The sequence below is a fragment of the Zootoca vivipara genome, chromosome 14, assembly GCF_963506605.1.
Source record: "Zootoca vivipara chromosome 14, rZooViv1.1, whole genome shotgun sequence".
Taxonomy (NCBI): Eukaryota; Metazoa; Chordata; class Lepidosauria; order Squamata; family Lacertidae; genus Zootoca; species Zootoca vivipara.
Window position 1 is genome coordinate 38,968,466 of NC_083289.1, and position 21,368 is coordinate 38,989,833.

The following is a 21,368-nucleotide window of genomic DNA, read 5'->3' on the forward strand; positions in this document are numbered from 1 at the left end:
TTTCTCCTGTTATGCAAAATTTCTCAAATGAATCCGAATCCCAATGCCTAAAATTCCTTGTAGAAGATGAGGACCCTGAGATTACGATAAAAGTAGCCAAGTTTTGTGCGACTGCCATAAAACTCAGGGAACAAGTGGTGTCACCACAATGATCAAGGCCCCCAATGGCAAATTTAGGTTCTATTTTAGCAACCCAGTTTTCATTTACATATTCTAAATGCTGTAATATATACACATGTACCGTCCCTGCCGTGTAAATTTTAATGCTACACCGTTGAGTTTTATGATTTTGGATTCTGTATGTGAGCTGGTCTGTGACCGTAAATAAAATTGAATTGAAAAAAATCTTGCTCAGTATTTATAGTGACTGGCAGAGACTCTCCGAGGTTTCAAACGGGGGTCTCTCCCTGGAAACATTGGGGACTGAACCTGGGATGTCCTTCATCCAAAGCAGATGCTCTGCTACACAGCTACTGCTTTTCCCTGTAGCAACAATACTAGGCTAGGTGGACCAATGGTCAGACGCACTATAAGCCAACATTGAAGTATTCATTGAAGGGTGGGTAGCAGGATCAGAGTCACGAGTAGGTCAGCAATTAAAAAAAAACACCACCAGTGTCAGTGGAGTGAATAAAGAATTCTTTATTCAGAGAAACCAAAACAGCACAGGCCTACTTCTCAGTAGGGCTTGCCTCAATGAGGCAGTTGTGAGGACTGAAGCTCCCAGCCTTCTCTAAGGCTCCTCCCACAGTTCCTTCCCCAGCAACCTTCGGGTGTCTCATTGCTCTGCCGTCTTCACTTCTTTGTGTGTTCCGGGAGGCCAGAGGGAGGGGAGCTGGTCGCAGCAGGAGGGCGAGACTCATGTCTCTTGGCCCCACTCCCCTCCAGCCTCTGAATCTGTACTGCTCTCTGCCCCAGCTTCATCCTGCTCACTAAACATGGGCGTACCCAGCATGGGGCAGGGGGGGCAGCTGCCCCCTAGAAGCAGGGCAGCTGGAGAGGACAGGCAGGGACGCTGCCTCCTGTGCTCCGCCTCAGCCTGCTTGGCTGAAGCAAAACGGCAGCAGCGGCAGCAAAGCTGCCTCCGTTGAAAAAAATATGGACCTGGACCTGGACCTGGGCTAACTTCAGCCCACACTCCTTCAAGTCACAGTAAGCACAGCACAGAAATTGCTGCCCCACAATGCTCCACGGCACTTCATTTGCATGTATGTTGCCTCTTCAGTTTCCAACACCTCCTCCTCCCAGTCTGTTCTCTCTTCTGCCCCTGACCACTCATCGTCGTCCCCCCACCAGTCCCCTGGCTCTGAGCTTTCTTCCCCTGGGGGGGGGTCCCCTTGGGGGTTCCCCAACTGGTGCCTCCCACCACTCCCTCTGCATCCAGCTAGTCCATGGCATGGGATATAAATTCTGCAAAACCAGTTTGTCCCAGTTGCATTTAATACCTTTGGTTACTACAGTGGACCCTCCGGATAAGAACATAATTCGTTCTGGGGGTCTGTACGTACCCCAAAAAGTCTGCAACATGAGGCGTCACTTCTGCGCACGGCGTGATAGAGCGCTTCTGCACATGCGTGTGTGGCAAAAACAGGAAGTGTACACTTCTGGGGTTTGCTGCGTTTGCAACCTGAAAGTTACGTTACCCGAGGGTCCGTGGGTTATGAGCTGGGCCTTTGATATCTGACTTCATAGGCAGCTCCTATAAAAATAACCACCTTCTGGTGCCCATATCCTTTTCTCTTTTAAATACTAATAAATAAAAAGGCACACACTCAATAAGTGAAAATGTCCTCTCCGATGTAGAATTGCCTCCTTAAAATATCATATCATTCTTAAACCCAAATTGCTTCCATTAATACTCGTTAACTGTGACTTGATAGGACATGAAATATAATGGCTATTTTATGTCTTTCCTAAAGTCCGCAACTAATCGATTCACGTCTTTGGAGCTGATGGGCCAGACATGACACCTGTGGAAATGTGAATGGGGCTATTTGCACAGTTATGTGGCAGAACTGGCCGCATAAATTTTGATACCGTTCTCTACAAATGGCATACATTTGGCAAACGATCAGATGCAGTAATTTGAAAATATGTTAACGAGATTTAGATGAGGCATGAATTTTAGAGGGATGCAATAATAAAGACTATTTCGCCCGCGTGAAAAACAGTTACATAGATGCACTCCAAGGGCCAGCTGAAGTCGTGCATCTTGCTTGGCTCTCCTTCAAGTTACAGCTCCGTTTTTCAAATCAATTTAGAATGCCTCTGCTAAAACAGCTTCTCTTCTCTATCTCTACGGCAATGCCTTTCCCAGTTCTCCAGATTTATTATTTTATGTTGTGAACTTCCATGTGATGAAGGGTGGTCTACAAATTTAATGAATAGTAATTAGATAGATAGATAGATAGATAGATAGATAGATAGATAGATAGATAGATAGATAAGGCATCCCCAAACTTCGGCCCTCCAGATGTTTTGCACTACAATTCCCATCTTCCCCGAACACTGGTCCTGTTAGCTAGGGATCATGGGAATTGTAGGCCAAAACATCTGGAGGGGCGCAGTTTGGGGGTGCCTGTGATAGATAGATAGATAGATGATAGATAGATGGTAGATAGATAGATAGATAGATAGATAGATAGATAGATAGATAGATGATTGATAGATAAAGAACCTCTAGTCGTTGAAAGCTTTCCCTTCTACATACCTAGATTGTTTCACTCATCCTCCTCCCCTGTATTTATTTAAAAGTTTTCTACCCCACAATCATGCAAAACTAGGAAGGGAAAACCAAATTGAAATATAGCACAGATAGAGAAAGCAGGCATAGCTTCAACCATGCAGGCTAGACTACAGCGATGAGCCCTTCGTGAGACTGCCTTTGCAGAGGTCTCCAAAGCAAATGCTGAGGTGAACCAATTACACGTTTTAAGATGCTTTGACAAAATGTAAGTGAATGTTTCATATTTTAAATTTATTAAAACTGATTTGTCCCCCCTTCCAGGTTTATGTATATAAAATAAGATTCCCCCCCCCCACACACACACTATTAACCGAAGAATAAAATTAGGGGGTAGGAAAGAAGAAGAAGAAGAAGAAGAAGAAGAAGAAGAAGAAGAAGAAGAAGAAGAAGAAGAAGAAGAAGAAGAAGAAGAAGAAGAAGAAGAAGAAGAAGAAGAAGAAGAAGAAGAAGAAGAAGAAGAAGAAGAAGAAGAAGAAGAAGAAGAAGAAGAAGAAGAAGAAGAAGACGACTTATATAGTCCCACCTAACTCTAATATTTAAAGTAATATGCCACTTTAAACATTCATGGTTTCCTCCAGAGAATCTTGGGAACTGGAGTTTGTTAAGAGTACTGAGAGTTATCAGGAGACCCTTATTATTCTCCCAGAGCTACAATTCCCAGAGTTCTGTGGGAAGATGGAGGGATTGTTAAACCACTCTGGGAACTGTAGATCTGTGAGGGGAATAAGAGTCTCCTAAGAAATCCCACACGGGTGGTGCTGTCGGTTGAACCACAGAGCCTAGGGCTTGCCAATCAGAAGGTTGGCGGTTCAAATCCCCGCGATGGGGTGAGCTCCCGTTGCTTGGCCCCAGCTCCTGCCAACCTAGCAGTTCGAAAGCACGTCAAAGTGCAAGTAGGTAAATAGGTACCACTACAACAGTAAGGTAAACGGCGTTTCCGTGTGCTGCTCGGGTTCGCCAGAAACAGCTTAGTCATGCTGGCCACATCACCTGGAAGCTGTACGCCGCTACGCCGGCTCCCTCGGCCAATAACACGAGATGAGCGCCGCAACCCCAGAGTCGGTCACGACTGGACCTAATGGTCAGGGGTGCCTTTACCTTTACCCTTAAGAAATCCCAGCACCCCGAAAAAATTATGCACACACATACGAGATAAACAAATAAATAAAAAATAAACATAACCTCAAAACTTCAGATAGCACAGAATGAAACCACCCGAGTACTTGTTGAGGCTAGACGGTCAGAACCTATTACACACACTTCATTGAGAGTGACCTCAAGCCAGACAGCTGGAATAAGGAGGAGACAGGGTCTACTCTGCCAAGGAAATGTTTTCTGGATAGGGGAATAACCTTAGCCCTCTGCAATTCTCTCACTTGGAAGCTGTGAGCCAAAGAGAAGTCACTCTCTTTTTTAGCTTGAAAACCGTGCCTACCTGAAATCCTGAAAGTCGGACCAGAGAGCAAACAGGTGTCCTGCCCGTAGGCCAACCTTTGGTCTGACTCTGATTTTATTCTCTTTCTACAGAATCAAATACATACCATCATTAAAAGATGAAGATCCGCTTCTGTTTTGACACATCCTTAAAACAGAGTGACACATCTTTCAACTCTGCTTGTGCAGTCTAGATAGTTTCTATCAGCAGCTACCGGTGCTAAAGAACAAGCCACTCACTTGTAATTCAGATAATATGACGGCAGTAACTATCGACACTCTTTCTTAGCTTTCTTAGCCAAATACAGGATTTCATATCTCTCCCACACACAAACGCCCAGGTTGCGTGCTCTGGGATTTAAAACTCTCCTGGCATTCCTGGAAGAAATGATGGGAAAGAAGAGAACCGGCAATATCAGAAACAAGAGTATACCCATCCGTGTTTATCTCATGGATTTTAAAAGCACAGTGTGCCTAGCTTCCAGGCAAGCTTAATTTAACTGGAACAGTTTGTGCCACAGCTACCTGTATAATTCACCCCAGCTCTGGAGCAGAGTCTGACGGGGATTTACAATCTGCTGTTACGAGAGCGAAAAGGTGGCATCTAATTAAATGGGGAAGGACTAGAGCTCAGCGGAATGGCCCTTGCTTTGCAAGCCAAACATCCTCTGAGAAATCCCTGGCGTCTGCAGTTAAAAGGATCAGGAGGTAGCAAGCAGGTAATGAGAAAGAGGCTCTGCTTGAGGCCCTGGAGAACCGCTGCCAGTCAGAATACAAGGTGGTTATTGGGCTATAGCAGGGGTAAAGCAACTTTTTCAGCAGGGGGCCAGTCCACTGTCCCTCAGACCTTGTGGGGAGGGAATGAAAGAATTCCTAGGCCCCACAAATAACCCAGAGATGCATTTAAAATAAAAGGACACATTCTACTCATGTAAAAACATGCTGATTCCGGGCTGGATTTAGAAGGCGATTGAGCTGGATCCGGCCCCCGGGCCTTAGGGGGATCAATAGCCTGACCTGGTATATAAGGCAGCTTCCTAAGTTCCTATATGCCAGGTGTGGGGTACCTTTGCCTCCCCCCACCCATGTTGCTGAACTGGTAACTCCCATCATCCAGGGTCATTGGCTCTGCTTGCTGATACCCACAACATTTCTCGACATTTAAAATAATATTGAGGATATTATTATTATTATTATTATTATTATTATTATTATTATTATTAGGTAAAGGTAAAGGGGGCCCTGACCATCAGGTCCAGTCGTGTCCGACTCTGGGGTTGCGGCGCTCATCTCGCTCTATAGGCCGAGGGAGCCGGCGTTTGTCCGCAGACAGCTTCTGGGTCATGTGGCCAGCATGACAAAGCTGCTTCTGGCGAACCAGAGCAGCGCACGGAAATGCCGTTTACCTTCCTGCCGGAGCGGTCCCTATTTATCTACTTGCACTTTGATGTGCTTTCAAACTGCTAGGAACTGCTAGAATATTATTATTATTATTATTATTATTATTATTATTATTATTATTATTATTATTATTGTATATCCCATCCTTTCCTTGAGAGCACAGGGCGGCTTACGACGCAGTGTGTAATATGAACAGAAATATAAACATTAAACAAAATGAAATAATACATCCATTATTTTTAGTTTTAAAAAGTCATTTTGAAGTGTAGGAACTCATCATGACAGTTCCCAAGCCACTCCCTTGACCAAGGAATTATTTTAATGCAGGCAGCTGTGTTGACTATATATTACTACTTTCCTGATTTTGTGATTTCTTCCATGCTAATCTGTCACAAACACACACACATACACACCCATCTCATTCTCTTCTCTGTCTACACACACACAACCCACACCTTAAGGATTGGGAGTACATAGCACGATACCCCATTTACATTAGGATCAGGGTAACTGCAATCCTATGCATAGCATAAACTCCACTGGATACAGCACTTCTGACTGGGTTGGTTCAACTTATGAAACAGTCTTACAAGAAGTTTGTTTAGTCATTTAGTCGTGTCCAACTCTTCATGACCCCATGGACCATGGACCAGAGCACGCCAGGCACTCCTGTCTTCCACTGCCTCCCACAGTTTGGTCAAACTCATGTTCGTAGCTTCAAGAACACTGTCCAGCCATCTCGTCCTCTGTCGTCCCCTTCTCCTCTGTTCTCCCTTTCTCCTCAATCTTTCCCAACATCAGGGTCTTTTCCAGGAAGTCTTCTCTTCTCATGAGGTGGCCAAAGTATTGGATCCTCAGCTTCAGGATCTGTCCTTCAAGTGAGCACTCAGAGCTGATTTCCTTCAGAATAGATAGGTTTGATCTTCTTGCAATCCATGGGACTCTCAAGAGTCTCCTCCAGCACCAAAATTCAAAAGCATCAATTCTTCGGCGATCAGCCTTCTTTATGGTCCACCTCTCACTTGCATACATCACTACTGGGAAAACCATAGCTTTAACTATACGGACCTTTGTTGGCAAGGTGCTTTTTAAGATGCTGTCTAGGTTTGTCATTGCTTTTCTCCCAAGAAGCAGGCGTCTTTTAATTTCGTGACTGCTTTCACCATCTGCAGTGATCAAGGAGCCCAGGAAAGTAAAATCTCTCACTGCCTCCATTTCTTCCCCTTCTATTTGCCAGGAGGTGATGGGACCAGTGTCCATGATCTTAGTTTTTTTGATGTTGAGCTTCAGACCATATATTGCGCTCTCCTCTTTAACCCTCATTAAAAGGTTCTTTAATTCCTCCTCACTTTCTGCCATCAAGGTTGTGTCATCTACATATCTGAGGTTATTGATATTTCTTCCAGCAATCTTAATTCTGGCTTGGGATTCATCTAGTCCAGCCTTTCGCATGATGAATTCTGCATATAAGTTCTCGGTCCACATACAAAGAAGTGTTACTGTTTAATTTGCTAGGGGTGAAGAGCGAAACCCCATCAAAGAAAAGAAAATATGCATCTAGGCTCTACTCGCTTACCGCCGCCCCCTGCCATTTCTCCTATGCTAATCTGTTACAAACAAACAAACTTGAAAGTCTCCTTATCGCCTCATTCCCTCACCAAAGCAAGAAGAATTCATTAGTTATCCAAAGCTCTGGCAAATGATGCCACCGCTCTTGCCATAAAAACATCTTTGAGCTGCACTCTCCTTCATTTTGTCTCCACTACAGCACCAGTTTCTCATATTAAATAAAATGACATTTGTTTTCTTTCCTCTTCTCCACTGCAGAGAAACATACAGAAATGTGCAGGGCAAAATAATACTGCTTTCCTGTCCTATGAGACAGTTAGATGGAAGAGCAGATACGAGTGAGTAAATATATATATATATATATACAAGGTGTTATTTTGGATTATCTCCCCAGTGCAGGACTTCAGGATGGTAGGACTCACAGCAGCAATGGCAAATGCATCCTAATCTCCAAGATGAAAAGACCCAGTGTTCAATCTTTACCAACTTCTACGCCCCCTCAGTTATGGATGAAAGAGCAAGAATCGAATCAGAGGCCACGCTGACAGAATCCAAAGCAAAATGCATTAGGCATCCCTGAAGAGGTTATTCAGGAGGAGATATGGTACTTCTGTACTCTTCACACACTTGCAGTATATAGGCACATTCCTATTCTCCCCCCCCCCCAAAAAAATAAGAACACAAAAAGAGCCTGCTGGATGAGGCCAAAGGCCCATCTAGTCCAACATCCTGTCCTCACGCTCACCGACCCGATGCTTGTGGGAAACCAGCAAGCAGGATTCGAACACAAGAGCACTCTCCGTTCCCGCGGTTTCCAGCAACTGATGCTCAGAAGCACTGCTGCCTCTCTTTTTTGGCCAAATTACGTCACAAAAATTAGGGTGTGCATTAGATTTGATGGGACATTTACATTCGCCAGCAAATACTCTTTTGGTTTCAAGGTTTTGAAAATCGAGGTGCACCTTAGATTCGATGGCGTATTAGATTCGCATAAATATGGTAAGAAGAAGAAGACGACGAATAAAAATAAGAATTGCTAGTTCTTATGTACCACTTTTTGTCGCAAGTGGCTTCAGAGCGGATTACATAAAAAGAAACAAATCGTGTCATTACAAACCACAGAACCCAACAGTAAAATATCAGCAGTATCAATAATAAAACGAAACTCGTACTATACAGTAAAATGAAACATACTGCAGGCTCAAAAAAACAGCCTAACCACAGTTAAGTGGACCACATCTAGTCCAACAACCTTTTCTCATGCTAGGCAATAAGATGCCTGTGGGAAGTCTGCAAGACCTGAGTGTAGTAATATTCTACCCACTTGTGATTCAGGTGCATACTGCCTCTGACAGTGGAGCGAGAACATAATATTCAAAGTTTAGAACTGTTGACAGCTGCATGACTGATCAAAACTTATCGCCAGCAGAAAAACTGGGAGGATAATTTCACCAAATATATCCAACACGAGAACCAAATATTCCATTTTTCGGGGATGGGCCCCACCACAGCTTCTCTTTCCCCCACCCTCCAAGGTTGTCCTTTGCCTTGGTTGCCCCTAGCAGTGGCAGCATCCACTGCGTTGGCAACCTGGCCGCCATTTTGGAATGCCCTCCCTCCCAGTGTGAATCGGCTGAGTATGTGTGCAAGTTGTCTCCCCAAATGGTAGGCACTATTCAGAGAAAATTCCAAGAAGGACAAGAAACAGAACTCGCTCAAATGCACTCGGAAAATTGCATTCAAAGAAAAGTTGACCACAGTTCGAGGTAAAAACAGAAGACACTATAATGAACTGAAGAAAGTGTTGAAAAACACGTTTGTTAAGAAACCAGAAGCTTTTTTACTTGGGATAATTAGAGAGGAATTACCCAAGAAAGATATTGCATTTTTTTCTGTATGCCACAACAGCAGCCAGAATTGTATTAGCAAGGAATTGGAAAACTGAAGATATACCCACGGTGGACGACTGGCAGTTGAAGCTGATAGAATTCATGGAACTGTCCAAGCGGACTGGGAGACTCCGGGACCAGGGGGAAGAATCGGTGGAAGAAGATTGTAAGAAATTTAAAGTTTATTTAGAAAAGAATCGTAAGATTAGCAGTTTTTAGCAAAAAGATTTGGAAGTAAAAGGAGGTTGTAGAAGAGTGTTAGTTAAGTTATTATTTGTATTAAGATTTAGTTAAGTGTTATTATTGTATTGAATTTTAAGATTTAATTAGAATAGAATTGCATTTTGAGATAGGTATAAGAGATTTATAGTATTGATAAGTCTTTAAGAGTATTAATAGGTTTAGATAATTATTAAAAAGATTGGAACCAAGATTTGGAAAGTACTAAAGAAGTAATATGATGGAACGTAGTTGGGAGGGAATGGAGGAAGTCGATAAAGATTTGTGATATAAGATTGATTTGATATCTCTTTTTATTGTTATGTTGGCATTTTGTTTTGTTGTGTATATTTGGTGTGTTTTTTCTGTTTTGTTTTTATAAAATCAATAAATATATAGATATAGATATAAAAAAACCAGAAGACACACTGGCAATTCTTGTAAATTCCCAGCACTGCTCTGAATACTCTTTATTTCACAGAAGGACAGGATGGTGAACTACCTCCTGGGCATTTTGCCATCGCCTTCAAGGGATGAAGATGGATTGTACCCGGCATCATGCCAGACTACTCAATTAATTTCAAGAAGATGTCTTCTAGAACACCTTGCAAACTCTTCTGGATAATATAAATGTTCAGATTACTCTAGCTGCGATCATGACAGTAGCCAAGGTTCATCTAAGGGAAGTGGTGTTCTCTTATTCAGCCCAAACAAAACAGAATCACTGTTATTATTGTGCGAAAAGGGAGCAACAAGGATGTCAACAAGGGTGATTCTGCCTCTGAGGTAACTGTCAGCTTTTTTTAAGGTGTGGGTTTTTAACATCTTATTTTGCACTGGATTATGAGTGTGAATTTTGACTTTTTCAACCAGACACTCAAAACGTCCTTCAATGGCAAAGAAAAATGATACAAATGATCTTGAGAGAAGTGCCAGTAAAACTTGGGAAAGTCTGCTGAAGAGTTGTGAAAAGATGCAATACATATGCAAGGAAAAAATCTGAATGGAAAGCAGCGAAGAGCATCAGAACTTTTAAGGAGACAAGGAAGGACCACCTTATAATACTTTGTAACACAGAACAAAATCTTTAAACATACACACAAGTGTGTGTTTTGCTTTAAATTACATTTTTTTGGGGGGGGAACTACCATTAGATATTAGACAAACTAGGATTTTATGGCTACATTTAATGCTAATGTATTTCTTATTTCTTGGGCAAAACCAGAAAATATTTCTGTTCTGTTAATTTTAACAGGTCTACTCTGAGTAAAACTTGGTTTACTATCACCCCACGATAAATTAAGAAAGTTCCATTTTTTTAAGTCACATTTTTTTAAAGGACAAGAACCAGCGTTCTACTAATGAGGAATAAACCCTGCCCTTCTGAGCTGGGAGAAGAGACGGGAATCTCTCAGACACCAGAAAGATCTGAAATGCTGTTTTTCCAACCTCTCTAAGGCTTGTCACAATAGGGAGGAGTCCTTCCTTTTGCACAGTTGCATTGGAGCACCTTCGCTGTGTTGTTGCCCAGTTAAGAACCCTTGCCCCTCCACTTCAGACAGAAGCCAAGGTTGGTAGCAAGCACATACCTGAGCTAGTTGCCAAGCCCAGGCAAAATTTATGAGTCATTCGGGGGTGCAGGGGCAAGGACACATTTTAGACAACCCATCACTGGTATTTGCAAACCCATTCCAGGCCACCATCCAATGATTTGGAAATGTTGTGTGTGTGTGTGTGATTCAAATTGTTCAGTGAGGAAACCCAGTTAAGTAGCATCCACAAGTCCTCTAGAGCAGGCATCCCCAAACTGCGGCCCTCCAGATGTTTTGGCCTACAACACCCATGATCCCTAGCTAACAGGACCAGTGGTCAGGGATGATGGGAATTGTAGTCCAAAACATCTGGAGGCCCAAAGTTTGGGGATGCCTGCTCTAGAGGCTAGACCAGCATTCTTCAACTTCGGGTTCCCAGCAGTGGTTGGACCACAACTCCCAGCATCCCCAGCCAGCCTAGCCAATGGTCAGGGTTGATGGGAGTTGTGGTCCAAAACAGTCTGGGAACCCAAGGTTTAAGAACTCAACCAGAGAAACCCTATACTCAATACCGACCTTTGAGTGAGTGCCTATCCACATATCTGAACCCTTGATACACAGTCACCTTGCCTCTACTTCCCCCAGTCTCATAGCTGCTTCCTTCCTGGGGAAGGATCCAGCCAGCCTCTCCTGGAGCTTAATGTCCTCTAATTTACCAACATTGGTTATAGCGCTGAATATATATTAGGTGCTTCATTTCCTTCTTCATTCCTCCTCCTCCTCCCTAACCTCTCCCCAAACACTTCTGCAGTGTGACCATGTGATATAGTTCCAATTCTTATCTTGCAAAACTCTTTTTTTTAAAACTCAGATAATTCTTTGACCCATTTGGGCAAGCATGTATTCCTTTGCTCATAGTCTCAATGCTTTGTTGGACAAAAAGGCATTTGTGCATTTCCAAAAGCTACGACTAATAGTAAATGATAAATAAATGCCCTGCTTTGCAAATGTATTTTGCATCTCAAGGCATCCACATTGTTTTCATTCCCACTTACCTTGTTGCCAATGGCCTTTTTCGGTGGAAAGTTAAAACTTCTCACTTGGTGGTATTTTGTCTGCAACTTGTGATGAAGGACTCTGAACTCTGTGTATCTTCGATAGACATTCCACTCATCGTCTTTTATCCTTATATATACCTGTCGGAAGCAGATTGTGAAATAAATCCATTTTAAATCGATGGGATAGCCATGCAGAATGTCAGAAGAGCCCTGTTGGGTCAGGCTAGAAGTCCATCAGGCCCAGGACCCTGTTCTCCCACATGGGCTTTTGGGAAGAGGCAAGTCCTCTTCCTACATTTGCTCCCCGTCAGCTGTCACTCATGAGACACTCTGCCTCCAAACCTGAACATAAGATACTGCCAACATAAGATTCTAGCAACAACACATCGTCATAAGAGGCACTGAGTATCGTATAACTGTAGAGTTCGAAGAGGCCACCAGGGTCATCTAGTCCAGGCATCCCCAGACTTCGGCCCTCCAGATGTTTTGGACTACAATTCCCATCTTCCCCAACCACTGGTCCTGTTAGCTAGGGATCATGGGAGTTGTAGGCCAAAACATCTGGAGGGCCGCAGTTTGGGGATGCCTGATCTAGTCCAACCCCTTGCAATGCACGGATGTGGGGCTTGAACCCATAACCCTGAGATTAAGCATCTCGTGCTCTACCAACTGAGCTATCCCAGCAGGATACTTGATCAGGCCAAAGGTCCATCTAGTCCAGCATCCTGTTCTTCCAGTGGCCAACCGATGCCTCTGGGCAGCGGCAGGGGAAGCCACACGGGCGCCTGGGGCGGGGCACCCAGGGGTGGGGCAAGCCTCCCATAGGGGTGGGGCAAGCTGCCTATAGGGCTGACTGCCTCCTCCCACTCAGCCGCCCTACAGATGGAGAGAGGCAGCAGGTAGACCGTATGTGCAGCAGAGAGCCTGCCTGCACCCAATTCACCACGTCTCTCCCAGGAGAGATGTGTGGCTCGGGCACCCTGCAGGCCCCGCGGTCAGTATTTTGTCACCCCCTCAGTGGTGACATCTGGGCGTCCCACACCCACCAGACCCCCCTTCCTCCGCCCTTGCCTCTGGGGAGCTTGAAAGCAGGAATTGAGCACAAGAGCCTTCTCCCCTCCTGCAGTTTCCAGCAACTGGCATTCAAAGGCATACTGGCTCCAACAGTGGAGGGAGAACATAGGTGTCATGGCTTGCAGCCACTGATAGCCTTATCCTCCATGAATTTGTCTAATGCTCTTTTGTATGGACAAATATATCAGGCGTGGGGACCTGTGGCCCTCCAGGTTTTGCTGAGCATCTCATCATCTCTAATCATTGGCCATGTTGGGTGGGGCTGATGGAAGTTGGGAGTCCAACAGTATCTGGAGGGCCACAGAATCAATGCTCACACTTTATGTATATCATGCAACATTTCATGCGCAGGAAGTGGGGGGGGGATGATGCTTGAGAAAACTGCATTATTAGTACATTTTCATTACATGGAGATATAAAGACCATGCAATAGGAAAGCGCCGTATGAAGAACAGGTAAAGGTAAAGGTAAAGGGACCCCTGACCATTAGGTCCAGTCGTGACCGACTCTGGGGTTGCGTGCTCATCTCGCATTATTGGCCGAGGGAGCCGGCGTACAGCTTCCAGGTCATGTGGCCAGCATGACAAAGCTGCTTCTGGCAAACCAGAGCAGCACATGGAAATGCCGTTTACCTTCCCGCTGTAGCGGTTCCTATTTATCTACTTGCATTTTGATGTGCTTTCGAACTGCTAGGTTGGCAGGAGCTGGGACCAAGCAACGGGAGCTCACCCCGTCACAGGGATTCGAACCGCCGACCTTCTGATCAGCAAGCCCTAGGCTCAGTGGTTTAACCACAGCGCCACCTGGGTCACTACTGCAAAAGTGATGGGTGCAAAAAGTGCCAAGAAGAAAGAACTGTGCGTATGTCAAAGAAAAAGCTCTGGTGCAGTATACAAGAATATAAAGCAGGCCTATGACTGTCAACACAATGGAAACAGGATCATCAAAGGCATGAAGGAGGAACAGAAGCGCAACAGGTTGCTAGTATTCACCCCCTTCCTTAACCATTCTTCTTCAAGGGCTATGGTACCAAGTCAAAACAAATGAATTAAAATGAAAGGGATGCTTTTGCCACAACTTGAGGATGAATGGTGGGGGATTAAAATGAATGCAAAAGGTTTTTAGAGTGGCAGCATTTAAGTCAACTGATTACATTAAGCTGATCAAAAATGCCTTTTGCCCCCCATTAGTTAGGCAACCCATTTAAAAAAACTCAAGCTGCAAACTTGATCTTCCAGGGAAGGGGTGGCTAAGCTGTAGTCTTCCAGGTGGACTCCAACTCCCAGGATCCCTGACCATGGGCTGTGCTGGCAGGGGCTGAACTGGAGCCCAACAACACCTGGAGGGCCACAGGTTCCCTAGCCATGTCTAAAGGGAAGCTGAATGCAGTGCATTATGTCAGCACTGCAGCAAAATGTCCAGAGGGATCTCTTGAGGGGCCAAGTACCTGCTTTGGGTTGTATCCAACTAATTTCTACTCAGAGCAAACCCACTGAAATTAGCAGTGCTGGGTTAGTCGTATCCATTAATTTCAACGGGTCTACTCTGGATGCAACCCTCAGTTTTTAAAATTGACTGGCACCTATAAGACACCCCCCCCAACCCTTTATCCATGTGCAAATGTGCCTTCTGAATTTGTAACTCAAGACTGATTCTTTCCCCCTTTACCCATGCCTCCAGTTCCCTTCCTTCCCCGTCACTTCCCACATGCCATATTTAAGACTGTATGCTCCTTGGGGCATAAACCTTCCTCTTGTACTATGCTAGGCACCATATATACCAGGCATGTCAAACCTCCGGCCCTCCAGATGTTTTGGCCTACAACTCCCATGATCCCTAGCTAGCAGGACCAGTGGTTGGGGAAGATGGGAATTGTAGTCCAAAATGACACAATCATCATAGGATTCCTCAACAGACCTCTCAAATGGACTAGAGAAGCAACTTTGCACACAACCTAGGAGAGGAGGGGGAGTTGTCACAGAGCCAAGAGCAATGAGTCATATTGTTATTATTGTTGTTATTTATTAAATTTGTATACTGCCCTATACTGCAGAACTCAGGGTGGTTCACAACATAAATAATAATAATAATAATAATAATAATAATAATAATAATAATAATAATAAAATTTTATTTATACCCCGCCCTCCCCAGTCAAAAACCGGGCTCAGGGCGGCTGACACTAACAGAATTAGGTAAAGGTAAAGGTAAAGGTAAAGGGACCCCTGACCATTAGGTCCAGTCGTGACCGACTCTGGGGTTGCGCGCTCATCTCGCATTATTGGCCGAGGGAGCCGGCCTATAGCTTCCAGGTCATGTGGCCAGCATGACAAAGCCACTTCTGGCAAACCAGAGCAGCACATGGAAACGCCGTTTACCTTCCCGCTGTAGCGGTTCCTATTTATCTACTTGCATTTTGACATGCTTTCGAACTGCTAGGTTGGCAGGAGCTGGGACCGAACAACGGGAGCTCACCCCGTCACAGGGATTCGAACCGCCGACCCTCTGATCAGCAAGCCCTAGGCTCAGTGGTTTAACCACACTGCCACCTGGGTCCCAACAGAATTACAATAAAACATAAAAACAATTAATACAGATTAAAATACAGTATTAAAATTTAAAGTGCAGCCTCATTTCAAGTATTCCATAAATCCAAGCCATGAGGGAGGAAAAACACAGGGGTCAAGCTGAGTCTAACCCAAAGGCCAGGCGGAACAGCTCTGTCTTGCAGGCCCTGTGGAAAGATGACAAATCCCGCAGGGCCCTGGTCTCCTGGGAAAGAGCGTTCCACCAAGTTGGGGCCAGTACTGAAAAGGCCCTGGCTCTAGTAGAGGCCAATCTAGCCATCTTATGGCTCGGGATCTCCAGAATATTGTTGTTTGTGGACCTTAAGGTCCTCCGCGGGGCATACCAGGAGAGGCGATAAAATCACAACAACAGAAAATACATAATCATAAAAAACCGATAATCCTCCCTGTATCAGTCGACTTCCATCTCAGTCCCATTCCAATGCTAGGGCACTGGCTTTGGATGCAGGAAGTCTAAGGTTCAAACCTTGTCATCTTTAGCTAGAAGAATCAGGTAGAAGATGATGGGAATAATTCCTCCTTGAAAGCTTGAAGAGCTTTCATAGAAGACACAATTGAGACTCAGAAGGGATGGGCTTTGGTGCCCTCTCTACACTGTTGAACTCCAACCCCCATTAGTCCCAGATAGTATGGCCAATGGCCAGGCATGATGGGAGTTGTAGTCCAGCAACACCACTTTGGCTCTCCCTGCACTAGATGCACCCAGTAGAGGTCAGCTTCCTATGCAGAACTTACTATGGGATTTCATCCTTTGGTTTCTTATTTTGTGCTTCTGAAGGCAGCCTCCTACACTTATACAGATGCTGAATCCACATAGCCATTCGGCAGGTGCTCATTTATGAATACAAGCTCTTGCTGCTCAGGCTACAGCTTCCTTATTAACTCTGATTCAGCTTCATTAACTCCCCGGAAGCCATGCAAATTCCTTGTATACCTTGCTGTTTGGCCATTGGTAACGAAAAACAAAACAAACCCTCCAGTAAGATATTTATTTAAGGATCCTTGTTGTAATTTCAGAATTTATTACTCCCCCCCCCTTAAATACCCTTAGAGAAACAGCAGAATGAAGCATCTTAGCACGGCCTACTTTACTATTGATCCATTAAAGCATTATTTTCAAATTGACTCCCAGGAGGGTTCATCTGCCTCCCTTCCAGCCAAATCATTCCTACTTTCAATGTGAGCAGCCATGGAGGCTTCTCTGGCGATGAAAGTGACAAAGCACAGGATACAAGGAAGCGCCGGGGAACAAATCCCTGATATTCTGAATGTGATTCAATGTATTGGGTCAAGTGCTTCTCAACAGCAGGAAGCAATCAATCAACTGCAGCTAGTAGTTGACGGGACTCGAGTGCATCAGCAGGAGAGAAAGTTTACAAGTGGGAACCTGTAAGAAAATGTTGCAGCACAGTTCCAGCGCTGCTCCTGTTTCAGCCAACCTGGCGGGCAGGGGGGCTATGACAGGGGATGTTTAGTGTGGAAGGAGGGAGGAATCGCAGACGAAGGAGAGAAAACAAAAGAACTTTTTTCCCCCGTTCACACACTTCTGAAATCTACAGTGGTATGTTGGTTTTGAAACATTCAAAAACCAAGGCGCGGCTTCCGATTGGCGCAGGTGCCCTGGAAACAATAGCCAACAGCCACATCGGACATTCAGCTTCCGAAAAATATTCGAAAACCGGAACACTTACTTCCGGGTTTTCGGCATTCAAAATGTTCGAGTTCCAAGGCTTTTGAGAACCCAAGTTCCACTGTATTTCGGTTTGCTAAATAATAAATGCATGACTCCTGTTTGAGGCTGTTTGCATGGATACTATAACCCAGGCATAGGCAAACTCCGGCCCTCCAGATGTTTGGGACTACAATTCCCACCATCGCTAGCTAACAGGACCAGTGGTCAGGGGTGATGGGAATTGCAGTCCCAAACATCCGGAGGGCTGGAGTTTGCCTATACCTGCTATAACCTGTTAGCTGCTCAAGCTCAAGCTCAATTCCTTCCCTCTTCTTCATTGTCCTCTTTTCAGCTGATAACTTCAGCAAGTCCTTAGACTTTAATTCTGCTATATGTCATGGACTGGCTGGAGGCAGAGGAGTGGCTGGGAGGCGCCAGCGGGGGAACCCCCAGGGGAAGAAGGCTCCGAGTCAGGGGATTGGTGGTGCGATGAAGGAAGATGAGAGGCCAGAGGAAGAGGAGGTGGGGGAGGTGTCAGAAGCAGAAGAGGTAACAGGGTTTAATGGAAGAGGCTGTGGCAGAGAGCAGTTCAGACTCCGTGGTTGAAGCAGAGGCTGGACAGGAGAATGGTCAAGAAGCATGGCTGAGACAGACTGCTAAAGAATCCAGGGAGTCTCTCCCTCTTGCTGGTTTATTAAATGCATTTATCTATTACAATTATACATGCTTGTTATTTAAACTATAAATATCGTTAAATTATGGGTTTTTTCTCAAAGTGACACACCACCCGAGTTATGCTCGGTTTTTTGGCGAATTTTGACACACCAAGCTCAAAAGGTTGCCCATCACTGCCTTAGACAGCAGTGGGAAGGCAGGGACATGCAGTCCTTGCATTGGCTTCATTGGGGGAAGTCCTACCAGGAAGAGCTGCTGGGATCACTAAGCCTATGCTGACTTGATTTCTTTGAATAAAGAGTTAACTTCACAGACACCGTGTTTTTTATTGCTGACCTAGGCTTGACTCCAGCTCCTGTCACAAGACTTCTGGCTCCTTCAGACCCTTTTCTCTCCCTGCTCTTTCCTCAGGGCTAGCTTCTGAGGCAAACCAGTGCAAGACAGAGAAAGGTTGCTCATCTTCAGACGATGGCAACCAAAGTTACAGTATGAAAAGTTTTATGAGCATGACCTTACGCTGTCTCAGGAATTGCCAGCATGGTGCCCATGGGCACACACATGCCCCAGGAGGCTTTCCCTGGTGCCCACGGGATCCTCTCCCACCACTGAAATTAGGCTTGAAAGAAGTATTTTGTAGTAACAAAACAGGTGGCGGTAAGTGCTGGATTGGGGTGCTAGTATATGTGCTATCCACAACAGTTGCTCCAGTTTGCAAGTGTCCCCAGGGGCACAAAAGGGTTAGTAAACCTCTGTATTCTTTGATAGAACAAATGCTTGGTCAGTGCAGGATGCGCTCCAAGGGCACACACTGCTTTCTTTCGATGTGATGCTGAAGAAGCATATGAAAGGGCCTGGAGAAATAGAAGAAGCTGCATATTTATTAAGATATTCCAGGTTTTGCTGAGAGATTAGCCTGCAATCCTAAACACTCCTGCTAGGAATGCCGTGGGATTTATTTCTGGGTAACCATGTCGCAGTCAAATCACATAACATGCTAAACCATGGTTTGCACCAACTGTAGTTCAGAACCTAAACTACACTTTGACCTTCCAAAGATGAGCACCACCATAAGAGGCAATGATAATTCATGCAAGGTTTGGGGAAACATAAAGGTGTTCGCCTGGCACCTAAAAACTGACAGAGGTGGCACCTTGTGCATCTCCCTGAGAATAACATTCAACTTGAAAAAGCATGTTCTCAAGTGGCTATCCTCCATTCCCCCACAGGTGGGGATACGGAGAAAGGCGTCTGATGAAGACCACAAGGTCCAGGGTGGTTCATAAAGGGAGAGCATTCATATTCTAAAAAATGAGATTCCGCGACATGTGATGACTCACAATCTAGTTTTAAGAAAATTAAATTATGAGAAATCATCCATTGCACCAAACTATGGTTCAGCGTCCTTATCCACAGTTTGGCACAATGTTGGAATTGAGCTATATACTGATGGGAAAATTCTGGATTCCAAGCAAGAGGCACAAAAATTAAAGACGGGGTCGATCAAATAAGAAATATTTTAATTTGTTTCAAATTGCTGGTGATTTGTTTTTTCCAGAGGGAATGCAGGTGTTCTGCAAATGATCGTTTCAAGATATTACAAACGCACCCAAACTTCTAGCTCTGACAGCTTAAATTTCCAATTGCTGAAATGCAGCTGTGACAATAAATTGTGTGCCATTTATTTGGTAGCAAAATATACGGCTGAATCTCTTCCTCACGTCAAAATTCCAGTTACAGGTAGGTAGCCGTGTTGGTCTGAGTCGAAGCAAAATTCCATTTCTCCTTTGAAATTAAGGGGTGGTGATGGGGTGCTGTGTTGTGTATTATTGCAGGTTATGCAATTTAACTGGAAGATTATAAACTTCCTGGTGTGTGTGTGGGTGTTGTGCTGTCACAGGCATCCATCTGTCTCGGGAGACAATGGAAGAGTGCGCCTTCAGGGGTAAAGCCATACCATTGGAGAGTTGCATTGCATGTGTGTGAGTGGGTAACATCTAAAACAGGCATCCCCAACCTGTGGCCTTCCAGATGTTTTGGCCTACAACTCCCATGATCCCTAGCTAACAGGACCAGTGGTCAGTGATGGTGGGAATTATAGTCCAAAACATCTGGAGGGCCGAAGGTTGGGGATGCCTGATCTAGAAGATCTGAGAATAGTGAACCCCACCACACCACAGTTTTGAAAGCTCTTGAACTCTAACTAAATCACTAATTTGTATGGCCCCCTATCCCCAATCAGCAGTTACAGGCTGTAATAATGCCCTTGGGGAGCACTCCAATATGGCAGGATTGCAAGTCCTTAAAACTGGAAGCAAACCAAGAGGAGGCCACCCCAACTGGAAAGATGTCAGCGGCAAGGCAAATAAAATGCATTCATAACTTAATAAGCAGGGAAATTAGCCCTGAGTGCTCACTGGAAGGACAGATCCTGAAGCTGATGCTCCAGTACTTTGGCCACCTCATGAGAAGACTCTGATTGGAAAAGACCCTGATTCTGTTTCTGTAAGCTGCCTTGGAGATCCTTCTAGACTAAAAAGCAGGGAGGAAATCAAACAGAATAAAACACAATTAAATAAAAACAAGAAGGGGGAACTTGCCAAAAAAAAAATCTCCTGCAGCAAATGGCCAGCAGTCTGAAAAGCCCTTCCAGCTCATTCAGCCGCATTTTAAACACCCAGGACAAATGTACCAATAGCAAAAGTACATTGGAACTATATAAGGAGACCCCCAGACCCTGGGCCCAAATAGGCTGTAAGTCTGTCATAACACAGCCGTTTGTTTGGTTACTTGCTTGCTTGCTTGCTTCCCACCATTCCCCCAGAACCAGGTGGCTTACAAAAATTAAAACACACAGCGCTAAAACACAGAAAGCTACGAATATCTATATATATAAAAATGTAAACTGGGCATGTGGGTGTGTTTCCACTTTTCACCAAAACTGCTTGACCGATTGAGGTGAAATTTTGACACAACATCACATGTGAATGTCTGAAGGCCATAGGAAAGTTTGCATAGACATCTGTGCAATGTAAAAACCCCGTGTTTCAGAACACACAACTCACCTTAAAGTGCATGCTGGGGGAAAGAAGCCAGAAGAGGTTGCAAAAGAGTGGTGGCTACACTGGTACTGCAGCTATAAAATCTTCGCCCTCCATCGGTGGTTACACTGGTACTGCAGCTAGAAAACCTTCCCTCTCCACAGCAGCTCGCCTCGCCTTCACAGATTAGGCCAAATGGAGGTGGGAACTCGCCTGGGTGGGTGTTGGGGGGAGGAGAGGACGGAATAGGTCATGGGTCGGGACAGGGTGGGGGGAATCACAGGGATGAACCGGGGCGGGGGGGAAGGAGACGGGATAGGTCATGGGTCAGGACAGGGTGGGGCAAATCACAGGGATGACCCGGGGGTGGGGGAGGAGACAGGATACGTCATGGATCAGGACAGGGTGGGGGAAAACACAGGGATGAGCCACAGCAATGCATGGCCGGGCCAGCTAGTATAAAATATAATAGC

General features: G+C 45.0%; 1 protein-coding gene across 12 annotated transcripts in view; it reads right to left on the bottom strand.

Annotated features, from left to right (window-relative positions):
- Positions 1-21,368, bottom strand: part of SNX29 (sorting nexin 29) — a 266,797-nt gene that overhangs the window by 92,128 nt on the left and 153,301 nt on the right. For 11 of the 12 annotated variants that reach the window (XR_009558571.1, XR_009558572.1, XM_060282867.1 and 8 more), the window contains one exon: positions 11,846-11,986. The exons of the other annotated variant lie outside the window; for it this stretch is intronic. Coding sequence is in view for 9 of the 11 variants with exons in the window: in XM_060282867.1 (XP_060138850.1) it covers positions 11,846-11,986 (141 nt within the window). In the remaining 2 variants the exon portion in view is untranslated. The remainder of the gene's footprint in view (positions 1-11,845; positions 11,987-21,368) is intronic. 12 annotated transcript variants of the gene reach the window in all.